Source organism: Falco naumanni, chromosome 17 (assembly GCF_017639655.2).
Source record: "Falco naumanni isolate bFalNau1 chromosome 17, bFalNau1.pat, whole genome shotgun sequence".
In the NCBI taxonomy this organism is placed as follows: Eukaryota; Metazoa; Chordata; class Aves; order Falconiformes; family Falconidae; genus Falco; species Falco naumanni.
This window is the reverse complement of record NC_054070.1, coordinates 4,341,301-4,362,504: the sequence shown is the minus strand read 5'-3', so window position 1 is coordinate 4,362,504 and position 21,204 is coordinate 4,341,301. Positions and strand designations below refer to the sequence as shown.

Here is a 21,204-nt window from a genome sequence, read left to right as displayed (position 1 = left end):
CCAGGCGTGCCATCCCAGTGCTGACGGGGCTAAACTGGGCTTCAAGGCACTGTCCTTAGAGCACCAGATGCATCCCAGTGCTGACGGGGCTAAACTGGGCTTCAAGGCACCGTCCTTAGCACTGGGATGCATCTGGTGCTCTGACAGGGCTAAACTGGGCTTCAAGGCACCGTCCTTAGAGCACCAGGCGCGTGCCATCCCAGTGCTGACAGGACTAAACTGGGCTTCAAGGCACCGTCCTTAGAGCACCAGATGCATCCCAGTGCTGACGGGGCTAAACTGGGCTTCAAGGCACCGTCCTTAGAGCACCAGGCGTGCCATCCCAGTGCTGACAGGACTAAACTGGGCTTCAGGGCACCGTCCTTAGAGCACCAGAGGCGTGCCATCCCAGTGCTGACGGGGCTAAACTGGGCTTCAAGGCACCGTCCTAAGAGCACCACATGCATCCCAGTGCTGACGGGGCTAAACTGGGCTTCAAGGCACCGTCCTTAGAGCACCAGGCGCGTGCCATCCCAGTGCTGACGGGGCTAAACTGGGCTTCAGGGCACCGTCCTTAGAGCACCAGGCACGTGCCATCCCAGTGCTGACGGGGCTAAACTGGGCTTCGAGGCACCGTCCTTAGAGCACCAGGCGCGTGCCATCCCAGTGCTGACGGGGCTAAACTGGGCTTCAAGGCACCGTCCTTAGAGCACCAGGCACGTGCCATCCCAGTGCTGACGGGGCTAAACTGGGCTTCAAGGCACCGTCCTTAGAGCACCAGGCGCGTGCCATCCCAGTGCTGACGGGGCTAAACTGGGCTTCAAGGCACCGTCCTTAGAGCACCAGATGCATCCCAGTGCTGACGGGGCTAAACTGGGCTTCAAGGCACCGTCCTTAGAGCACCAGATGCATCCCAGTGCTGACGGGGCTAAACTGGGCTTCAAGGCACCGTCCTTAGAGCACCAGGCGTGCCATCCCAGTGCTGACGGGGCTAAACTGGGCTTCAAGGCACCGTCCTTAGAGCACCAGGCGCGTGCCATCCCAGTGCTGACGGGGCTAAACTGGGCTTCAAGGCACCGTCCTTAGAGCACCAGATGCATCCCAGTGCTGACGGGGCTAAACTGGGCTTCAAGGCACCGTCCTTAGAGCACCAGGCGTGCCATCCCAGTGCTGACGGGGCTAAACTGGGCTTCAAGGCACCGTCCTCAGAGCACCAGGCACGTGCCATCCCAGTGCTGACGGGGCTAAACTGGGCTTCAAGGCACCGTCCTTAGAGCACCAGATGCATCCCAGAGCTGACGGGGCTAAACTGGGCTTCAAGGCACCGTCCTTAGAGCACCAGGCGTGCCATCCCAGTGCTGACGGGGCTAAACTGGGCTTCAAGGCACCGTCCTTAGAGCACCAGGCGTGCCATCCCAGTGCTGACGGGGCTAAACTGGGCTTCAAGGCACCGTCCTTAGAGCACCAGGCGTGCCATCCCAGTGCTGACGAGGCTAAACTGGGCTTCAAGGCACCGTCCTTAAGCACCAGGCGCGTGCCATCCCAGTGCCGACGGGGCTAAACTGGGCTTCAAGGCACCGTCCTTAGAGCACCAGGCGTGCCATCCCAGTGCTGACGGGGCTAAACTGGGCTTCAAGGCACCGTCCTTAGAGCACCAGATGCATCCCAGTGCCGACGGGGCTAAACTGGGCTTCAAGGCACCGTCCTTAGAGCACCAGGCGTGCCATCCCAGTGCCGACGGGGCTAAACTGGGCTTCAAGGCACCGTCCTTAGAGCACCAGGCGTGCCATCCCAGTGCTGACGGGGCTAAACTGGGCTTCAAGGCACCGTCCTTAGAGCACCAGGCGCGTGCCATCCCAGTGCTGACGAGGCTAAACTGGGCTTCAAGGCACCGTCCTTAGAGCACCAGGCGCGTGCCATCCCAGTGCTGACAGGGCTAAACTGGGCTTCAAGGCACCGTCCTTAGAGCACCAGATGCATCCCAGTGCTGACGGGGCTAAACTGGGCTTCAAGGCACCATCCTTAGAGCACCAGGCGCGTGCCATCCCAGTGCTGACGGGGCTAAACTGGGCTTCAAGGCACCGTCCTTAGAGCACCAGATGCATCCCAGTGCCGACGGGGCTAAACTGGGCTTCAAGGCACCGTCCTTAGAGCACGAGGCGTGCCATCCCAGTGCTAATGGGGCTAAACTGGGCTTCAAGGCACCCTGCCTACATGGTCAGCTGCCTTTCAGCACCATCTCCTGGCTAGACCCCGGCAGGTTGATCCAACCATGGCTGGGTCAAAGCACGGCAGAAAGCAGGTGATCCCTACCTGCTGCCAAGACGGGGAAGAACAGGTCTGAACAAAACGTCCCCCCAAGGAGGGCTCTCTTACTGCTCGCAGGCTCCTCTAACTGCCACCGTCTAGACAGCAGCCTAAGCACCACCTCCCACCTCTTCCCCAAGGTGAGAGCATCGGGGTTGCTGCAAGGGCAAAGAGGTACCTACCTGACTGCGATCTAGTCAGGCCCTCTGGAAGCTTCGGGAGGCTCAGAGACACCCCCAGAAGTCAGCAGCACAGACTGGATTCCTACGTCCGTGCAACCTCAAGTGGCTTTTAAATCAGCTTTCTCAATGGGAGGAAACGGGCCATGTCCGGCAAAGAAAGTATTTATTCTACCTGCTTCCAACACGCGCCGTCAGGCAGACCTGCTCCTTTTCAGGTGAAGGAGCTCATAACGAGCAAATTAAGGAAATAAACTTCCGACCAGATGGTGGCACAAAAACATCAGACCATAACAGTAGGTGACAGGCTCTCGCCAGAGAACTTGGAAAAATACTGCACAGCAGCAGCCTGCCGTAACAGTGGTAGCCTGGACCTCAAGCCAGGCATCAGTGTGCTCCTAAGACTCCTGCAGACGCTAATGATGGTGCTGGCCTCTTCCAAATGCACTGAATGCACTCAGGCAGCAGCTCCCTAGCGGCACACAATTCCCAGCTTGCGCTTTGTAAACTTTTATGCGTCCGTTTACAGGCCTGGGTACACTTTATTTTCTCCAGCTCTCATCCTCCCAAGCTTTAAACAGAGTTTCAGGTTCAAATTCACTCCAAATGAAAACCACTGTTTGCTGGGAAACTGGGCTTGCTCTGTAGGCTCTGCAACCAGGAGCAACAAAATCAAATCAATTTTTCTTCCAAGTCATCTAGCATTTATTTACACATGTTGGTTAGCATGTATAAATGTTCGCTATTAGCAAAGCCCCAAAATAAGATGATGTTAATAACAAGCGTGCTCTTTGGCGTGTACTTAATCCACAGTCGTGGCCTTTGGAAGACTTTTTAAAGGGTAACTCGTCTCTTTTGTCTCTCCTCCCTCCCCAGAGCTGCAAACCGAACTGCTGGCACAATCATGGCGCCTTGTCTTTCATCTGCACTTCCCTTTCGGAGAGGAGTAGTAAACAAATTAAATTGAAGTTTAATTTGACAATGCAGACACTTATTCAGCTGCAAACCCAGAAGGTTTCTGCAGATAGTGAAAGAAGGCACTCAAGCACCTCCAAACAATCAGCTCTTTCGCCTGTTTGTACTAACGTTTTTCCATCATGAGAATTAAAAGTTTCTTGTTTATGCACATCTGTTTTGACAGATAGCCCCAGCTTGGCCATGGAACAAAAAAACTACTTTTGAAACTAGAGTTTGGCCCAATCCCAGAATATTCAATGACTAACTGTCCTGGCTCTAACGCGAGAGCAGGTCTGGAGGATGGCGGATCAGGATGCTGCTCCGAGATGTTTACAGCATGCCCCAAGCCTATTCCTGTCCACGCCTGCCCAACCCAGAGAGAACATGTACCCAAATGATAAATACTGGGCAAGAGAAATGAAATGAGCAATGCTCAGCAAAGCAGAGCACCCCAGAAGCAGCAAAGAACAAGAACCAGACCCAAACCTGCCTTATCGATACATCTAGAAGGTCATTTCCAGGCAGCGACACAATCTGTCAGCGATACCAATGAAATTGGTTGCAAATCAAGATCTCCCCAGCAAGTCACTTTGCATACGAGCCTATTTGCCAGCAAGATTTCTTTTAATCATGGATCCTGATTGGAACCTTGGATCATGTTTCCAAAGCCATTAACGGCAGGACAACACAGCAGGTGTTTTATAATTAAATATGGCAAGATAACTCAGCAGGAGCAGCCCATGCACGTTTCCCTCCCTCGTGTTTGTTATCATAAACAAGCTCTGCTTTCCAATTATGCAATTACCCAGCTCTCCTCTGCTGAGCACCAGCCACAGGACCAGCCATCACACACTGCAAAGCCATTTTAACAGCAGCGGAGAGATCAGTCTGCAATTTCACGTTTCAGTTTTCCTGTTTATGCACCATTTGGAGCTTTACTCTCTCTCTCTCAAAAGGCGGCTCTATTAAAGCAAATACTGTTTTACTCATGTCTGCGGTAGAGCTGACATACTTCAGAAAACAGATCACATTTATGCCGTGTAGGAACTTCAGAGTCAACACATTCAAAGCCAAGCTGCTGGTGAACGGGAGTCTGTTCCGCTGCACGCCACTGGTTTTACACACAACCTACTGCATTTGGAAAGGCAAGGATATCCACAAGATTTGGTTTTGCTTTAAAGATTTTCCTGGGTGCCAGCAGAAGTTGCCAAGACGCATTTGTGGTGTCACACCCCGCCCCCAGACAGCTCTCACAGAGGTTCACAAGCAAGTGAACACAAAAGAGCAAGAGGGAAGCGCAGGAGGAACAACGCAGAACAGGAGAGCTTTGGTTTCACCAAAAAGCAGCCCACTTGCCTCAACCTCTGCAGAAGACAACTTTAACAGATGCTGGGCCAGATTCTTGGCTGAATTCAAGCCCCTGATCCCTGTTCACATCAGTGGGACCCACAAGCCCACGCACCTCCTCGGCAGCTGGAAGCTCAGAGGAAGCAGGAACTAAGGGCCCTCTGGGTTTCAGTCTCCAGCGAAGATGCATTTGGTGGGATCATTACAAGTGGGCAACAGTCCACATCACAACGTGATTCAGAAAAATCCTTCCTATTCTTGGCTGAGAATTCCCTTAGGAAGTGTAAGCCTGGAGGTCAACACGGAGGTGCCCTGGAAGAACCGCACAAAGGAAGTTCCCATGGCAAGTGACAGCAGCAATGCTGGAGTGAAAGAAGACTTTGCATTCACAGCCTGACTTGCAAGGGATGCAATATCATAGCTGGCTCCTCCCAAATTATTAAAACTGATCTTTAAGCCACACTCCTATAGAAAACACCCCAGATCAAGTCCCACGTACCTCACAGGAAGGACCATGGCCTATCTTCTTCTCCACATGCTGCTCCTCCTCTTCATCGGGCGGTGGCTTGGCAGGCGGGGGTGGACGTTCTCTCTGCAGTTTAAAGACCACTGTCAGCTGCGCTGTGTTAAAGCACGTCCCCTCCTGCTTCCACCAACACTACGCCCACACCGCTGTGCGTGCCGCATGGCAGGGACCTCCTCTAATTAATCGGGGTGGAGGAGAAGTTCAGTCCCAACAGCACAGAGCCTGGCAGTGGTTGCTGCCTTTCCTCCTCCTCCTCCTCCTCTTCCTCCTCCCCAGCAGGACACCTACGCAGGCAGAGAGCCCCTTCTGCAGATGCCCTGGGGATGGGATGCTGGTGATAACACAGCCCACCCACTTCTGCTCTGCAGCAGTAATGATGGACAAGGGCGGCTCAGACCCACGTGAGCACCGACTAGATTTCGGGAGCATAAAACCGCTCAGGTGGAAGGTGCTGTTCACACAGGTTTGCTGCTTCCTTCCTTGGGCCAGTTCAGTCAGACCCAGAGCGGTAACCTCAACGGCACAGCATCACACAGCGAAGGTCAGCAATGAACTCACGCGAACGGGGAGAAAGGGAAGACCCATTGCTTGTGTCTTAATGAAACTGTAACAGTAGTGATCCCAGAGGCACCTTTTACAGCAGAAAACCCTACGGGATCAAGGGACAGTGCTGCACTGCATTCCTCAACTATCCCAAGATTGAACAATCCCAAGATTGCCTGTGGGCTCTTAGAACTGCTGCCTTGTCACCATACAGAGCTAAAAAACCATCTCTCTAGGTCATCTCCTGCCCTCCAACAGCTCCATCTAATGGCACAGGAAAAGACGGCCGAGGAACAACTCATTCCAAAAGTCCCAAGCAAGCCTTGGGAGAAGCCCCAGCGAGCTCCTGAAGCACGTCCCTCTTTCCTCTCCCTTCCCACTGCAGTTCAGCCTCTCGTCTTTTCTTGTCTGTGACAGAGCTGAGCTTATTTCACACCAAACACCATCAGCACAGGACAGCACACGGATGGATATAAGCCACCAAGATTTAGTCCATAACAGGACAGCGCATCTGAACGAGCGATCTGGCCGAAACGCCCGTCTTGTAAAACTTTTGTCTCATTTCTACTGTACTTGCTAATAATAGAGGGAAAACAATGCACCTCTTTGCAGATAGGGAGGAAGCACGGTTACAGTACCACCAGCAGTTTAATTGTTTGTTGCTGCTTTGCCTTTTGTCCAAAAATACATCCACGGATCAGGCTTTGTAAAACCAAGCAGAAAACAAACCCTGAAGCTGACACAGCATGCTGCAAGGCCAGCATCCCATCTGCCCCATAGTTGCCATTGGTTGCTAACGGGGCAGCAGGTGCAACTAACAGAAGGTGAGGAAGACTTTGAAGTCAGTTCCAGGAGCTTTGCGTTGCCTTGTAAAGCCTTGAGTACCCTCTACAGACCTCTGCAAGTAATACAGAAAAAAATGTTTCCACTGCCTGGTTTCCAACAGGTTATTCTTAAAGATAATTCCTCGAGAGCCTTCTCTTGGGCAAAGCAAAAGGCAAGACAGATGAGAAAAAATGCTCCACACACAAGTTTCCAAAGCTTTCTTCTAGACAAGAAGGTGACCTTCAGCTAAGCGCAATGTCCTGACAAACTAAAATTCACAGGCACCGGTATTTAACTGCCAGAAAACAGAAGGATGCGACACTTGGCAAAAGTTCAGCAGGGAGAAGTGGCTACTTGTGGGCAACACAAGAGAGGTTCTGCGATCAGGCCCGTGAAAAAGGAGAGGTACCTGCCTGCTTTAATCAATGACAGGGACGGGGTTAAAAATTTCCTCAAGCTGGGGGATGGGCAGCCTGCTGCAAAATCATGAGACCGGAGCTAAGTTACCTATCCTAAGGCAAGCAGAGAGGAGCCCACACAGCTACATACAGGCCTGACTCCCGCTGCTTTGAGACCGGTTGATTCCGCTTCCTTATTCACCGATTCTCGATCTGAAGATCTCCCGCTGGCAAGGCTGTCCAGGGAGTGGCAGGACGTGGCATTGTATAAAGCTTCATATGGACTCTCCTCTTCTGGGTTGACTTCGAAGTCGATGATCAGTTCCGTAACTGCTTTCTCCACATCACCTGCGAGAGCGGGAGACACACAAGTACATCACTCGGGGCTTCTCCCCTTGGGAAGCCAGCGTTTGCTGGAAGAGCATCGCTGGTGCCATGGAAGCCTACCCTGAGATATCCGGCACACGGGATCAGCGGCTGGAACAAGCGGTGCTTGAACCGTCTTCTCCGCAGCTTTGACACTCTTCTTCCCGACCGTGTAATCTGCAGGGAGGTGGGGCGACAGGGTCAGTTGATGTCAATCTAGTTTTATGTCCTTTTCAGCATATGGCGCTTCCTCCCTCGTGGATGGAAGGCCAACTGTCAGCTTATTAAGCCTTAAAAAAAAATATATATATACAACCGAAGTACATTATTAAAACTTGCAGCTCAGATCTCAAAATAGAAGCCGGCGGCCTCTTTAATCACACGCACAAGGTTAAGGATGGCTCTTTGAACTTTTACAGAGTCTTTAATCAGAAAGCTGCAAAGCTCCTGTATGGACACAACATCGTGGAGCAGATTACTTCATGCTACAGACACAAGCTACATCACTAAGCAGGGATGCAGTCTGGTCTTCTGGAGTCGTAAGACAGAATAAACAAGTCTAGCTCTGGTCCCCAAACCACAGGCAAAGCCAGAAACATTAAGTTTACACTAATTAAGCCAGACATCAACATCTCACACAGCTAGCTCACCTACAGGAGCAATCTAAGAGCATTTACCTGCAAGAACCTCAGTTTTAAAGCCCATCTTTATCTCCAATTTCAGAATAGAGATACTACCTACCAGCCTCACAGGCAAAGTTTTAATTAAAAGTCTGCGAAGTGCTTTGAACCTGTAAAGCTCCCAAACGCGAAGCATGAATAATGCACACCAGTTGCATACGCTTCTGATCTTTTCCCCACAGCTGAGAGGAAATTGAGACAGCATAATTACAAGGTAGGAATTTAGCTACGATGCCACATTTCATTCCCTAACTTGGACAGACGCAATGGGCCAAGCTCCTTCATAAACCACAAGTAATCAAGGCCTTTCTGTACATCTCATGGGCAAAATCCATGCCCAAGCTTCACAATGAAGTGAGGAGGAGGATGTAAGATCCACAGACGACTATTTGCCTACACAGACACATACATAAAGGATAGTTAATCCGAAACCATTTCTAAAGCCATTACTTTGAATTCTGCAAGCAGATTTAGGCTGTCTTTAATTTTAATTAACTTCTCCAGTGAGTTAAACAAAGCTCAATTAAGCCCATTTAAACTGTAAAAGTCATGCCACACTCCTCCAGCAAAGGAGCTAATCCCCCTAAATCCCCCCCCCCCCCCCCCCCCAGAAGTCTCCCTGCAAACATTTGGTCTAGAGACAGCTCACCAGAGCATTTAAGTATCATTCCTTCATCAGCAACACCTGTAAGATCCTCATGGAGGGACCTGACCTGAAGCTGCTTCGCTTTCAGCACTTTCCAGGGCTGGAGAACAAAATCCTGCACTGGCATCATCAGCACCCGAAACTTTTCCCTCCTGCCCCGCACACAGAGCTACATCACTGACCTTCGATAAGAGCTGCTATATGTTGGCTTTTCTGAGAGGGAAGCTCCCTCACAATATCCAGGGCTGTCAGGCCTCTGTTATCCTTTATGTTCACGTCAATACCTGCGGCAATAGGTGCAGAGAAGGCAAAAGTAAGAATTTATTTTTTTTTTTAAACAGTGTGCAAGTCCACGTCTTTCAACAAGTTCAGATCTTACATTTGTGATCATCACTGTGGGGGGAGCTAAAAAATGCTTTAGAGAGGCAGACCTAAAGCCAAACACCAGAGACTCTGCTATGACCCTCCCCGAGGAACTTTGATCGCTGGTTGGGGAAACACACTGCTCTCTAAAGGGGTTTCCTCGAGTTCTGGATGAAGGGATCGCCACGCTATTGCTTCAAAAGGGGATCACTCTCACCTGCAGCCAGCAATATTTGTACCACATCAGTCTTGCCAAACAAAGCAGCTTCGTGCAAAGCACTGCCTTTTTCAGTCTGCAAATTAAATGGAAAAATAGCATGAAGCCAGACAGTGGGGAATGGTGATGGAGGCATGTTTAGAAGGTTACAGAAGCAGTAAGCAAACGGCATCATATACAAAGTGTGGGCAACAGTATCTACAACCGAGGACAGACAATAAAAATTATTACAAAGCTGAGAATTTGGAATGGAAAATGGGGATGGTCTCCAGAGAGACATGCAGGCCCAAGTTAGAGACCAAGAAAGGACTTTCTACAGCTTAGCAAGAGGTCGTGTCCTGAAAAAGAAAGACAAGACCACCACATAGAAGCTATTGCTGTGAAAACAGCATCTTCACAAGTGGCTTGATAGGGAGAGAGACAATTCGCCTCCGCCGCTATCAAGAGCTCATGGTACTGCAGGGCAGAACAGCTTCGGCGAACGGGCTTGTCCTCCTCCCTCGCTGTGTGTCTGGGGCTCTCTCAACCACCAAGCAGGCGTGAAGCATGCACAGCACCAGTATCCCTCCGAGCAGCTTCCCAGAGCAACCGAGAGCTGAACAAACAGCCCAGAGGAGACCAAAGCTATCGCTCATCTTTCATAAACGATCCCGCTGGGAGCAAGGTTGGGCAGAGCGTGACCACAGGGGCTTCTCCATCCTCCAGCGCTCAAACCAGTCCCTCCCACACAGACCCGCTCGATACCTGATAGTTGCTATCCATGCCAGCATCCAGGAGGACGTGGACTACGGTTTTGTGACCGTTTCTAGCTGCCAAGTGCAGAGGAGTATGTTTCTTAGTGTTGCAGCTTAAAAGATTGGGGTGAGCGTTCAAGAGCATCTTCACGACTTCCAGCCTCCCATAGAGCGCAGCCAGGTCCAGAGGAGTCTCAAACTTGTTGTTGCGCATGGTGGGGTCGGTCAGCTCCTCCAGAAGGACCTTCACCACCTCGGTGTGGCCGTACTGCGCGGCGCAGTGCAGCGCCGTCTCGTTGTCGTTGTTCTGGGGAGGGGGGGGGTCACAAATGTGAGCACGTCAGAACCGGGGAGAACAAAGCTGCTCCATTGCCTCGCTCAAACCATTGAAGTTTAAATGCGAAAACAAGACAAAAAAGCAGTTGGGAAGCAGAGAGCCTAGTTCGAAACTGAGCCTGGAGCAATGTTTTCACCATCTCGCTAGCCATTTACCAGGCACAGACATCCCCTCGTGAACTCATCAGCCCACCCACCCAGGAAAAGCTTCAAAAACATTCAGAACAATAAGCTTTACTCAGATATGGGAAATCTGCTCTGTGGGAAACAGGTGCTATATACGGAATAGCCTGCTTTCAAAGCACTGAGGTCAAAAATCAAGGGACCACGCTAAAGTTTAAGGGACTGTTGAGCTGTATCTGGATTCCCATTAATCCTGCTAGCACTTGGGGAAGGCAAGTCTGTTATTTGTTGGCAGCATCCCACATTTCGGGCTGCCACAAAAATAAAATACATGTATTTTTTATTTATATGCGAGGTACCACAGGCAAACCGCAGCATGAATTCTATCTGCTGTAGCTTCATCGTCGTCATTTTAGATTTAAACTTCAATTGTTTCCAATCCTACTTATCCTGATTATAACAGTCATTCCACCTTCGCAACTCTGAGGCTCAACAAGGTGGCCGTTTAGAGAAAGGGTGCATTAAGTTACATGCAGTTTGTGTATTAGAAAGCAGTGCAATTAGATCCCCCCGCTAACGAGCCAAGGTCTCAGGTCAACTGAAGGCAGAGATGTTCAAGCAACACAAGAACACCTCCACAGCGAAAGGCAGATCCAATTAATGCATGCAGCATCTGTCAGGTTAAAAAGCAGCAATGCAAAAGCATTGAAAAACAAGCAACCTAACACGTTTCACTTGCAGGTGCAAAATAGGAACATTGTGAGAATTAAAAGAGCCTTTTCTCAACTTAAATTCACCTCAAGTTTCTAGCTTTACTACTGTGTGTTATACACAGAGGGATTTTGGTTTAAGGATTTTAGGACCAAATACCTATCCAAAAATTTGACCTAAAAACCCCCAATTTAGTACAAACTGTTACACACTTCAACTTTAGCTGAAAGAACCATGGTTGAATGTGTCATTTTAAGAACAACTCCCATTAAAAAGAAAACCAAACAACAAAACAGGGAACAGAATTGCCCTGATGGAGTTAGAGGTACTACTTCAGAAACTGAATTTGATCAAAATACCTTTTTGCTTTGAAAGCACATGCATTTTTTTTTGGATACCGGCTTAAAGGACCAGTCAGTATTTTGCACCAATTCACAACCACGCAGCAAAACTTGTTCTGTCCTACAAGTACTTTAATCCTATTAAGGTGTTAAGTATTCTAAGGATTACAGGAGTCAGGCATGCACACTCCCGTTTGTTTTTCACTGGTATTTGCATCATTTTTCAGCCGCGTGGAAAGCACAAGGCAAGCCAGGAGTTCCGGAGCGGCTCTTTGCAGCTGCAAGTTGTATAAAAGCGAAGACTGCGGCAGGGAGCAGCAACAGCCACATGCAAAGCGAGGTATTTTAAGATAGTAAGGAAAGCAGAGCATCGCCGTTAGCACAGAAGTTCAAAGTCGAACAACAGGCTCTATACTTGGAGTGGCAGACGCAGCCAGGATGAAGGAAGGCACATACAAGCGGACAGAAGTTACTGTAGAATAAAGAAGTCTGCACATAAAATATACATACGGAGTGAGAAGGGGAGAGAATACAGAACTACAGAGATCACGCTATCGATCAGCTTAAGCTGCTGGTCTCCAGGCGTTTAAAAGGTTGGGAAATCGCATTCTTCTCGTTTGACAGGGAAGGGAACCCGGGGATCAGTGAGCCCCTAACAGCCAGACCGAGTCCCTCAGCCTGCTCCATAGCGCGAGGGAGGCTCACTGCCAATTTTTGCAGGAGTAGGTAACTCCAGCCCCACCAGAGCCGCAGGTATCTGCTGAAGAGCCATGGGGGACAGCACTGCTCATGCCACACTAGCCCTGGCTACGGGGAATTTCCACTGCTAGGACTGTGTCCCCTCTCATCCCTCCCTGGCACAGAGACCATATCCCTCAAGGGTGCTTTAAAGCATCAGAGACTCCAAACACCTGCCTGATGGCTCAGAAACGGGACTGCAACATCTTTTAACAACATAACTGTTGCAGACTTCCCCCATCTTCGTTGCAATTTAACGTAATTTTCCTTAAGCAGGTCAGGGCTCTGATGCTCAGGGTGAAATCCCCATTCTTCCTGCAACGGAGATCACCAGGTGGTAAACTCCCCTGAATGAATCGTTACAGAAAGTCTTTCCCCATCACAGACTGCAGGCTGGAAACTCCCACTTTTGCATAAGTCTTTATTACCTGCATTTTGGGTGAGTTTTGAGCAGCCAAGAATACTAAATCCGTCCCAGGCAAGGCAGTTTGCCTCCCTTCCCGGCATCGCCTCTCCAAGCACAAACCAGAGTGGAGCCTGAACGATGAGCATGAGCCCTCAGACATACGTATTTATCAGAAATGGAAAAAGAAAATTCCTTTCCAGCAGCCAGAAGGCGTATGGGTTCAAATTTCAAAACTTCTTAGAAAAGTAGAGCACTCCACAGGGCCCAGGGGCTGCATTCCGGCAGGAACCCTAGCATCCCCCTGGTTCACAGTTGGGAATGAGAAGCTGGGCTCGTGGGATGCCTGCCTACGAGCCTGCAGAACAGGAACCTAAGCAGAACTGCCTCTGCTTTCATATGGGCTCCATCAAATTTTTTCAAGCCCTGGTAACTAGATACCACATACCACAGCCCTTACGCTCCTCATCAGATGCTACAACGGAGACTCTACAGCCCTTAAAGGACGTCTGTCTGCACCCCTGTTCCTAACACACCATAAGAGGGATTCGATTGAAGACAGGGAGTCTTAGTTTAAATAAGGGCAAGTTTTCTAACTTTCTAACCTGCAAAGATTTGAATGCTCGAATGAATTGCCAAGAGAGACTACAGAGCTCTCCCTCCCCGAGGTTTGTGAGAAACTGCTAGCCAAACACCGGCCAGGGATGGTTTAGGTGGACCTGATCCTGCTCAGGGCTGGGGAAAAGAGGCTACATGACCCTTGGATCCCATCCAACCTATTTCTAGGATACCTTTGTGGGATTTTTGTCAGTGTATGCACGTCTAACCGAGACTTGCCCTAGTAAAAACCTGCTATTTTGCTGCTCCAGTGACACATTCGATACTAAAGCACAGAACAGGGATGCCCTGCTGGCATGCACTCCACGAAACTGCAGTTAAAGCTAGGGCAAAATAAAAGAGGAAAAAAAGAATTAAGCAAAGTCCAGACTTCACCAGGAGGTGACACCCAAGGCACATCACAACCTCGGGCAGAAAGCAGGCCAGAAGAGCTGGCTGGAGCTGGTGGTAATTGTACCACCTTCCTCCTTCCCTCCTTTTGCAGCACAGGATTCCCATCGGTAACCCACACGGCACCGCCAGGAGCGAAGGATGAACAAGCCCCCTTCCTTCCTTCCTACAGGTGCCCAACAATGCCAAACACGTTGCAAAAAAAATAAAGTGATCCCCATATGTCTGACAAGCTTTCGGGAGCTCTGCGGGTGGGTTTGCTGCCCAGCTTCATTTGCAGACTCCAGATGGTAGGCTTCTACTTTTCTCAGCAGCCCATTTAGATTTATAGCACTTCAAACCCAATCTGCATGATTCATTTGCTTCCAATTAAAAAAGACAAAGGTAGTTTGCGCAGTGCATAAACCTGAGCTATGTGACAGCTTTTTCTTGCCTCGGCTCTGCTCAACTGGTTGGTTCCTTCGTGTAAATTAAACAACCAAATTGGAGATAGCAGGAGTTACTGAAGCAAAGTTGCTGTTCCGTCTCTTTAAGTTTGCTTCTATCGTTTATTTTTCAGGAGTCCTTCGGGCCTGTAACAAACATATTGCAGGGACCTCCTATGTTGAAAGGGAAAGGGCATAAAAAGCAGCTGTTAACTATTTCTTTAAGTTTTAGGAAAGTACGAAGCTTCTGGCTTTCTTATCTCTTCCTCAACAGGATATTAAATTGCAGTCCAGCCATATCTAAGCGCTTTCCCCCTCTTCTGAATACCTCGAAATGTAACATCTCACTTCAACTGCTTCTGTACGACACCCCATGCTGCCTGGGAGCTGAGAAGCTGGAAGCACCAACTAAGCAAAAACTCTTACACTTTGCACCTGGACTTTTTGTGGTTCTCCCACCTGCAGCCAGGCTACTGAGAAAACATGGAGGGTTGCATGGCAGGTATGATTCCACACGCTCTTCATCGAACCTGGTCAGAAACTGGTGGAAAGCTGGTCAGCATTTGTGATGAACCTAGCAGACTGTGTATAAGCCGTATCTCTCTCCTTCAAATCAAAGATTTCAAAAACACTAGCCTTGTTCTTGAAAGCACTACAGCCATCTGGAAAACTGAACTGAGAGTTTAAAATAACGCACTCATCAAAAATATAAAATCTAAATTAGAATACTTCATAAACAAAAAAACCCTCAAGAAAGTGAGCTCACTGCACATTTCATCCTTATATTCCTTCTTCATCCAACATTTTAATGCTGGAGGGTGTAAGATTTTACCCTGTTATTGACAATGTTTTAGAAAGCTCCTTTCAGGCAACCGAACTGCTCGACTCTGATGTTTCCACAAAAGACATTCGTTGTCGTAAAATTCCCATCTGGATTTTTGTAAAAATCACCGATACGGATGAGCTTCATGTAAATGTATTTGTGCTTAAAGAGGTATGCACTAGAGTATTTCCTGAAATAGAAGTCTGCAAAAACAAACATCATTCCCAGTGGTTCGCAAGCTCAGGAACTTTGTGTGGTTTTAAGGTACTGCAGATTAAGCAGAGTGAAAGTTTTAAGTAAACTTCGAGAGACAAAAATCTGCCATGGATGGCTGGATCCAAAATAATTGGCTGGAAGCAACTGTGGCGCGGTGGCTTACAGCAGAAGTATCTCATGATAAATCATCAGACTATTATGCCATCACCAGCCTGCAGCTTCGCTATAAATAAAAATGAAAAATGGTCACCACCAGGAGCTTTCTTATCTGCTTCCTCAGTTGCTCAGCCTCAGTGCATTGGAAGTGCCGATGTCATGCCTTTTTGTAGCTCAAGAACAGCTAAAAGCAAGAGGAGCAAAATAAGCAAGAAAACAGGAACAGAAGACCAGGGCTGAAGGGTCAGACGACACAACAGACTTGACATCAAAAAAAAGAGACTGATGCAATAAGCAGGACATGAAGGACTTGGAAAGGGAGGCATGAACGTTACTGCCTTCCCTTCTCCCCACCACCACAAGAATTAACTGTCCATTCAAACGACAAATACAGCATTACACATTTTGTTGGAGAAAAGGCAAGAAAATTCACTCCAAGCAGCCCACAGAGAAAACGCATCCATGTTTAAGCAGGGAAAAAAAAATTCCTTCTCTTTGCATTTATCAGCAACATTAGCACATGAAACAAAACCTGAAACATTTTAATTGAAATAACGTTACCTTTTGGAAGTCATCCAGCCAAATCAAGCAAACTGACCATCACCGTGAGTCCTACAAGGCTAAGCAATGAAGGAGCCCCCAGGAAAATAAGGAAAAGCTTCCCTTAAATTATGTTCCTACAACTGCTTTGAAGAAAGAAACCCACAGTAAATAAACGGTCGCATTTTACTTTTCCCCAAGCCGCTGCAAACTGAACAGGTATTACTGCAACTGGATGACATTGCACCTGGAAGCACGCGAGTGCAGCTTGGAGTAATGATGCAGTGAAATGCTGACAGCAAAGTACACACCTTGGCATTGATATATGGGTCAAAGGGGCCGTACTTTTTGAGTTCTTTGATCTCAAGAGCATTCTACAAAAAGGAAGAGGAAAAAGAAAAAAAAAATGTGATAATGAAATGGGTGAGATATAGCAACAAAGCAATGGGTGACTCCCAAGGGGTGGAAATGACAGAACACAGCATCTTGTTCCAGTCAAAGCTATTAACAGCCGAAGCCATTCCAGCTGCCGATTCCTGTAACTTGAACATTTCGTTTACAAGACTCCGAACACAAGCAGCACAGGCTACTCAGCTGACTTCTCTCATTTAAAAAGGTTCCTACTAAACAGACATTAACGAAACATTACCTGGAAGGATTACGCTAAGCTTTTAATCTTTTGCAGAGGTTTCCCCTATACCTGTCCTGCTCGGGGCAGAGCAGTTTACGCTCAGAGCCCTCAGTCAATTCTTATCAGATAGATTATAAACAGCTAACTACACTTCTCAAATTTATTTGAGCAGACTGAATGCCTGCAGCTGTGCCTGAAGACATTATTAACCACAGCCCCAAGCTGGAAAACTATCAAAGACATTAAAACACACTCTCAGTTATTTCTGCTCCATTGAGGAGTGGTAGTGAACAGCATTACCACCATAATTTTCATTTTGTGATGCTTTAGAAGCAACCATTTAGCCTGGGAGCAGCCTGACGCATCAAGCTAGCCATCTTATACCGAGGAACAACAACAAAAAAAAAACCACTTAAGCATGGCACTCTGGTCCCCTCAAAGTATGGCTGGAAGCAGGATTAGGACTCCTAAACCTGACTCTGAAGGGAGTTTGCTCCTCAGCTTCTACACGGCAAGTCAAAATTAAACAGCAGAAACTCGGCTCCCCGCTGCTCATCTTGACTTTGACGGATTTTGCTAAACTTGAGCCATGAGTATCTGACCTACTCGTGTTAACTTCTGAACGAGCAAACATTTTTAGCCTCGTGGTACCAAGGCAAACTTATTTTGGTTTATCCTCTCCTCCTAGATGAAAGCTGGAGTGGTTTAGTAGTTGATTCACAGGGACATTAGATATTCCTGCCTTAGGGACAGGACAACCAAGGGCTACTACAGCTTCAACCATCTGATTTGGTTATTACTGCAAGTCTGCCCAAGCTCACTCAGCTCATACGTGGTTCAGTAACGCTGCTCAGCCGGCCTCACTCAGGAAACCAGTTCCCTTATCCAGAACTCTTAAACAAAAGAAATATTTGGGTCTTCCAGCAGTAGTGTTTCAGAAGTTCCCCAGAATTGTAAGGCTGCTGACTTCCATGGGAAGTTACACGGGAGCCAGCCCTCCAAAGCAGACACAGAGGCTGCTGTACAGAATAGCTCATTCACACCAATCCCTCTGCAGCCTGGACCCAAACCTATCAGCCTGGCAACGGGAAGAGATCCACCAGATGTTTTTTCCTGCCTCCTTGAGAAAATTCTTTAAGATTAAGCTAGGGATTTATCTGGGGGCAAGCAGAGTAAAGTTATCTTACAACTTACAAATTGGTTAACTGGAGCAAGTGCTAGAGACAAGCCAGGAGAGTAGCTAAGAGAGCGTGGCCAAGGGCTAAACAAAGCTGCTTTGATTAGTTCCCAAAGAAGGGAGCCAACGTATCCTCTGACAGAACTAGAAACCTCATCAGCTATCCAGCAACTGAAAGGAAAAACTAGGGGTTAGTTTTAGAAGCCCAGTACGAAAGCATGAGACCAATTCCTAGGTGTTGAGTGGTTCTCGTATTTATATACCTCTAAATAAACATATATATATATATATATACACCTTGCTCGTTCAACCACTAACTGGAGGTATTGCTGTAGGCAGCACCCTTCTTATCCCATTAGCAAGCAGGACTTCGTAACCATTGCTACTAGTTTGGGAAGGGTCAGGAATCAGCTGAAGTAGTCTCTCTCCATCCGAGGGAAGCGATTCAACGATATATTAGAGAAAAATACGCAGACCTGCTCATTCACTTTAGTATGCGAAGGTCCTTGATGGATGAGGAGCTTCACTATGTCTGCATCTCCTTTCCAAGCTGCCAGGTGAAGAGGGTAACAGCCTTTACAGTCTGCTACGTTGGTTAGCGCGTCGTTCCTCAGCAGAACTTCCACGACATCCCTGCAACAGAAGGAAACTTGAGTCCGTAAGATTCAGTTCTTGTTTCACAGCTCACATGCCGCAGTAAGTATTTCACAAAAAGTTAACCTGAACAGGAGTATTTCAGAGATCCTCTTGAAATGTGATTTTAAAGCCTTCCTATTAAATGCTGCCCAAGGAAAAAAAAAATTAAAAATATTACAGACTGCTGAGATGAGCTCAGGAAAGATCTAGGTTACCTTCATACTAATGGAGCTGAATAGGGACTGAAGTCATCCACAAGCCACTCTGGTGAAAAGTGAATTGCACCAGCACAATGAAGATCAATAAAGATTTTAAGTCTATTCAATTTCTCAGTATCTTAAGTAGCAATGAACAAAACAAGATTTACCACACTGAAGACCGGAGTTACTTAAAATCGTAACATGCACAAAAGCAAATTTTAAGTGGTGCAGGCACAGAAACACATTGGACACCAGACAGACTGCAGAGGACCGTTACTGGAGAAGCCACCTTTAATATGTTTTGTATCGTATCCAAATTGCTTATAAATAAAAAGGTGGTTGAAAACCTCGATGTTTTGCCAAATTTTTAGGGAGATGTGTGATCCTACCGTGCAGCAGCCAATACCTCTATAGCTTTGCTGCACTGATGTTCTTCACTCCTTGTCCTGAAGATGGTGTAGTGCTGCACCATCACCACGCTTTCAGTGGAAACAGCATCAGACCGGTGAATTAATTACACAGAAAGCACACAGTATCCCCTATGATCAAAGGCATTATAAGATGACTCACTTATGACCATTCAAAGCAGCATGGTGCAGTGGAGTGTATCCAGTACTGTCAACGCAGTTCACATTTGGCCCCCTCCAGATGCTGCAAGACAGAAAACGTACAGGGAACACTTAGGCATACACCAAACAGACAGACAGCTGGCAAGGACAACTTGCGGCAGAGTTCTCACACCAAGCTGGTTATCTGGAAGCCAACCAGTGGTTGGACAGCTGTGGTTAAAAGCAGTAATACAGAGAAGAGACCGCACAGCACTGTGTCGAGCAGAGGGGTTAGTGTCACAAAGCACACAGCCGGTACAGGGATTCACGACTCTACGCTTCATCAGACCATCCCGGTTTTTAAATCCCAGCTCCCACATCTTCCTGCTGCTAGACAGCTTTCAGCCATACATGTGCTTGCCAAAAAGCATCTTCAGAGGAACACGTGTCTATTAAAAGTTAACCGCAAGAGACAGCAAACCATCAACCCACCGCTAATTCACACCCCTCCGAAGAATTCCGATGGGTCTGGGAAAGCCTCTTCCCTCCACGGCAAGAGTTACTACTACGGGTGTAAGTCAAAGACCGTGGGATACAGAGCCTGCTCTGGGTCACCAGCGCGATTCCACGCTGGCTTCTGACTGTCCAAAAATCGTTTCCATCTGCCGGCTGCTGGCAGTCGATAGGAAAGAGTAGGTGGTCTCCCAGCGCTTCTGAGAATATTGTTAACTTCCCTCCCTTGCTCGAAAGTCAAACACCAAGGATTTAAGGATTAACCCTGTAGAGGATTAATCTTCCCTCTAACCCCTGCAAGGTGTCCTATTTAAAAGAGCGGAGAAACGCACGTGTAAGGAGCTGGCACTGCTCTCGGGCTTGCTCTTCAAGGCGTTTGGTTCCTACCAACACCCCTCACCAGTGCTACTACCTTCCCCTAGAAAGGGCACGCGAACTCAAATCAATCTTAATAAAAGCCATATATATTATCATAAAAAATAAGGAAATTGAAAGACAGCCCTCTCTGTTGCAACCCATCATCGTTCCTTGTACACCAGCCTCTTTTAAACTTAGTATTTTCAAGAATTACACAGGATTTATTGTAAGCCTAAGACAACCATGCTTTTGCTAACACAGTGCATTTTCCTGCATTGTTTTCTTTAACCAGGGGTAGAACTTAACAGCACTCTCTAATCCCTGATTTAATTGGTTTAAAATAAAGTCGACTGTTACTCTTTATAAAGTAGGCTTTTCCTGATCATTTCATTTCCTCCCCAGCATGTAACCGCTACGACTCACTGTACAATACGGAGGCAGCCCGAGCAGTCACTAGGTTTTCTAAAATAACAGTCATTACTACAGGGCTCCTGGCCAGAAAAAACTCCACACCACAGCGCATAAAAGCGGCAGGAAAGGCACCAAACCAACCGGCATCTCACGGAGACCCAGTGGAAATTCCGAAGTGAAGTGAGCAGCGCGCTCACCCTCAAGCACGTTCCAGAAGGGATTTGGGAGCACGCTCCGAAATGGAAAGTCTCCCCCTGCCCAGTGACTGCTGATCCAGCAGAGCGTTATAAAAGGCTTTGCAGTCCTGAGACAGGCACGAGCTCCGCGAGAGGAGAGGCAGCTAAGGGGAAACCTTATCCAAGGGGACAGGCAAGTGAGCCACAAAATCCAATTTGCAAAGGATCAGAAGGCTTATCCAGAGGCATTCCCACACACCATCCCGCACTTCAGAAGCGAACGGCAAACCAATACAGGCATGAAAAGCATTTCAAGGGCTACTAACATCATTCACAAGATGATGGCTTGAGCTACATCCAGAAGGTACACGAGACACCAAAAAAACCACAGGTGGATTGCGTCCAGGAGATGCCCTACCTCATCCAGCTGCAACAGTCCTGAAGCACGGAGGGGACCTGAGCAATTCTCCGGCTCTGGTTTATTTTTGGCAGTGGGTTCGTGCAGTGTGGTTGCCCAAATAATTTATTGCTGGATTTAAAGTGACAATTAATGGTTAAAACTAGTGCCAGAAAGACTTGTGAGTAGTCTGGAGCAGTTCTAAACACCGCACCCTGCGCATCGCCTCGCACGGGCTGCTAACCTGACCAAAGCCAGAGAGTTCAGTGGT

General features: G+C 48.1%; 1 protein-coding gene across 6 annotated transcripts in view; it reads right to left on the bottom strand.

The window, feature by feature from the left end:
* ANKS1A (ankyrin repeat and sterile alpha motif domain containing 1A) overlaps positions 1 to 21,204 on the bottom strand; it is a 114,774-nt gene that overhangs the window by 67,424 nt on the left and 26,146 nt on the right. For 4 of the 6 annotated variants that reach the window (XM_040616346.1, XM_040616347.1, XM_040616350.1 and 1 more), the window contains exons 2-10: positions 19,102 to 19,182; positions 18,172 to 18,328; positions 16,199 to 16,261; positions 10,078 to 10,374; positions 9,334 to 9,409; positions 8,936 to 9,037; positions 7,509 to 7,604; positions 7,213 to 7,409; positions 5,269 to 5,361 (exon numbers count right to left, since the gene is read on the bottom strand). In XM_040616346.1, the coding sequence (XP_040472280.1) occupies positions 5,269 to 5,361; positions 7,213 to 7,409; positions 7,509 to 7,604; positions 8,936 to 9,037; positions 9,334 to 9,409; positions 10,078 to 10,374; positions 16,199 to 16,261; positions 18,172 to 18,328; positions 19,102 to 19,182 (1,162 nt within the window). The remainder of the gene's footprint in view (positions 1 to 5,268; positions 5,362 to 7,212; positions 7,410 to 7,508; positions 7,605 to 8,935; positions 9,038 to 9,333; positions 9,410 to 10,077; positions 10,375 to 16,198; positions 16,262 to 18,171; positions 18,329 to 19,101; positions 19,183 to 21,204) is intronic. The other 2 variants (XM_040616349.1, XM_040616351.1) reach the window with 1 other exon arrangement.